General features: G+C 61.9%; 1 protein-coding gene across 1 annotated transcript; it reads left to right on the plus strand.

Moving 5' to 3' along the window:
* Positions 1–1,857: 1,857 nt before the first annotated feature.
* On the plus strand, positions 1,858–2,703 carry LOC125442478 (testis-specific serine/threonine-protein kinase 2-like). Its single transcript, XM_048513844.1, has one exon. The coding sequence runs from the start codon at positions 1,858–1,860 to the stop codon at positions 2,701–2,703; it is 846 nt and encodes a 281-aa protein (XP_048369801.1).
* The last annotated feature ends 515 nt before the right edge of the window (positions 2,704–3,218 follow it).

The raw sequence follows: 3,218 nt of genomic DNA on the forward strand, positions 1-3,218 counted from the left end.
CCCCCCCCCCCCCCACCCCCCCCCCCCCCCACCCCCCCCCCCCCCCACCCCCCCCCCCCCCCACCCCCCCCCCCCCCCACCCCCCCCCCCCCCCACCCCCCCCCCCCCCCACCCCCCCCCCCCCCCACCCCCCCCCCCCCCCACCCCCCCCCCCCCCCACCCCCCCCCCCCCCCACCCCCCCCCCCCCCCACCCCCCCCCCCCCCCACCCCCCCCCCCCCCCACCCCCCCCCCCCCCCACCCCCCCCCCCCCCCACCCCCCCCCCCCCCCACCCCCCCCCCCCCCCACCCCCCCCCCCCCCCACCCCCCCCCCCCCCCACCCCCCCCCCCCCCCACCCCCCCCCCCCCCCACCCCCCCCCCCCCCCACCCCCCCCCCCCCCCACCCCCCCCCCCCCCCACCCCCCCCCCCCCCCACCCCCCCCCCCCCCCACCCCCCCCCCCCCCCACCCCCCCCCCCCCCCACCCCCCCCCCCCCCCACCCCCCCCCCCCCCCACCCCCCCCCCCCCCCACCCCCCCCCCCCCCCACCCCCCCCCCCCCCCACCCCCCCCCCCCCCCACCCCCCCCCCCCCCCACCCCCCCCCCCCCCCACCCCCCCCCCCCCCCACCCCCCCCCCCCCCCACCCCCCCCCCCCCCCACCCCCCCCCCCCCCCACCCCCCCCCCCCCCCACCCCCCCCCCCCCCCACCCCCCCCCCCCCCCACCCCCCCCCCCCCCCACCCCCCCCCCCCCCCACCCCCCCCCCCCCCCACCCCCCCCCCCCCCCACCCCCCCCCCCCCCCACCCCCCCCCCCCCCCACCCCCCCCCCCCCCCACCCCCCCCCCCCCCCACCCCCCCCCCCCCCCACCCCCCCCCCCCCCCACCCCCCCCCCCCCCCACCCCCCCCCCCCCCCACCCCCCCCCCCCCCCACCCCCCCCCCCCCCCACCCCCCCCCCCCCCCACCCCCCCCCCCCCCCACCCCCCCCCCCCCCCACCCCCCCCCCCCCCCACCCCCCCCCCCCCCCACCCAGAGTTTGACACTTGTGTCCTAGACTATACCCTTCTCAGGATAAAGTTCACAGGATATGTGTGCAGTAATCTGCCCCGTCTTCCTGTGTTGTGATGCTCTGCGGAGTCCTAGAGCCTGCCTCACCGCTTCCAACTCGCTGGCAGCATTTTAAAAGCTTATTTAATTGCCACTTCCGTCAAAACCACTATTATACACAATGGGAAACACAGCGCTTTGTTACAGTAGCTTTTATATTGCTCCGGAAGCCTATTAGCAAGACCTGCCAGTTTGTAGAATTGTGCCCGGCATTTTCTTTCAAATAAGTGCTTTCATGCCTTTTCAATGGGCAAAGGAGAGACTTTTGTGGAGCGAACAAGTGCTGCTTAACATCTGCTTTGCACACAGAATGTCCCAGGTTCAAGCCTCAACATCTCCAGGTTAAAATAAAAATAATCAGGGGATGGGAAAGACCTCCATCTGAGACCCTGTGAAGAGCTATTATGGGTTACAGTACACAATACTCACTGTGGTAGACCACAGGTTTGGCTGAGTATAGAACAGCGTTTATAAGGAAGAAGGCAAGCTTGTGATCCTTGGTGTAAGCACAGGGAAAATGCAAACAAGTCCCTCTTTTCCTCTGTGATGAAGCTGAATAATAACACACCCTTTCATCCAGCCCCAAAATCACATGTTCAGTGACAGCGTAGCCTTATGACCTCACAAGTTGACATCAGCTCCTGAAAACACAGGAGGGAGGTCTGACAGCTGCAGTCCCCAGACCCCTGAGATGATTGTTACACATCCCCCCAAAAAATGTGCCGCTAGACCACATTCAGATGGGAGGTTGGCATTCCCATCCTTTGCATCATGGACGATGCGGCCGTGCTTAAGAGGAAAGGATACATCCTGGGGAACAGATTGGGCGAGAGTTCTTTTGCCAAAGTCAAGTCGGCCTACTCGGAGCGCCTCAAGTTCAACGTGGCAGTAAAAATAACAGACAGGAGGAACGTCCCCGACGAGTTCTTGGAGAAATTTCTCCCCAGGGAACTGGATATCTTGTCGACAGTGAGCCACAGTTCGATCATAAAGATCTACGAGATCTTCGAGACATCTGGGAAAGTCTACATCGTGATGGAGCTCGGGGTGCAAGGAGACTTGCTGGAGTTCATCAAGAGCAACCGGGGGCTGCCCGAGGAAGTTGCCCGTAGGATGTTCCGACAACTGTGTTACGCGATTAAGTACTGCCATGATTTAGACGTGGTGCACCGGGATTTGAAATGTGACAACATCCTCCTAGACAAAGACATGAACATCAAGCTGTCGGATTTCGGCTTTTCCAAACGGTGTTTTCGGGATGGGAATGGGAAGATCATCCCCAGTCAGACTTTCTGTGGTTCGGCAGCATATGCGGCTCCAGAAGTGATCCAGGGCATCCCTTACCACCCCAAAGTTTATGACATGTGGAGCCTGGGCGTCATCCTCTATGTCATGGTTTCTGGATACATGCCGTACGATGACTCCAACGTGAAGCGAATGCTCCGGTTGCAGAAGGAACACCGGTTGCTCTTCCCAGAGTCTATGACAATCGAATGCAAAGATCTTATTTTCCACATGCTGCATCCCAATGTGGCTCACCGACTACGAATTGATGAAGTCCTGAATCATCCTTGGGTGCAGGGGAAGAGCCCGAAGCCTCGCCGGTTGTTTGAATAACCAGCTGATAAAAGAGCAAACCTGGAATACAACAGGAGTTCTTATTTCTTTACCCACTGCAGTGAATGTGAGTTCATTTCCTTGAACTGTGCTACAGTGTTCATAATAGGGTGCCATAATTACTCAGAGAGTTCAAAGTGGCCTAAGGAGAGGCGAACTGTTATGTGGGAGGAGAAATAGGCAGGGAGGGGTGTGACTTGGCCTCAGCATCCTCTGTATGGTTGGCTCTACCTCTCACGGCAGCCATTTTATGTTTGCCTCCGCCTCCTGTGGCAGCCATTTTGTGGTTGCATCTACCACTTTAGGTCAGAATTCCAAAGGTGCCCACAGGCTCAAAAAGGTTACAGATGTCTGTTTTAGATAAAGGATTCAAAGGACCGGAGAGCACCTGTTTTGCATTTAGAAGGACCCAGGCATAGTGGCTCAAGTATCAGACTGGCATCTGGAAGAGGCAAATTCTGATCTCCATGCTGCCACAGAACTTTGCAGTTTCTTTTTACATATATACATAATAT

Source organism: Sphaerodactylus townsendi, linkage group LG13, assembly GCF_021028975.2.
Source record: "Sphaerodactylus townsendi isolate TG3544 linkage group LG13, MPM_Stown_v2.3, whole genome shotgun sequence".
NCBI lineage: Eukaryota > Metazoa > Chordata > Lepidosauria > Squamata > Sphaerodactylidae > Sphaerodactylus > Sphaerodactylus townsendi.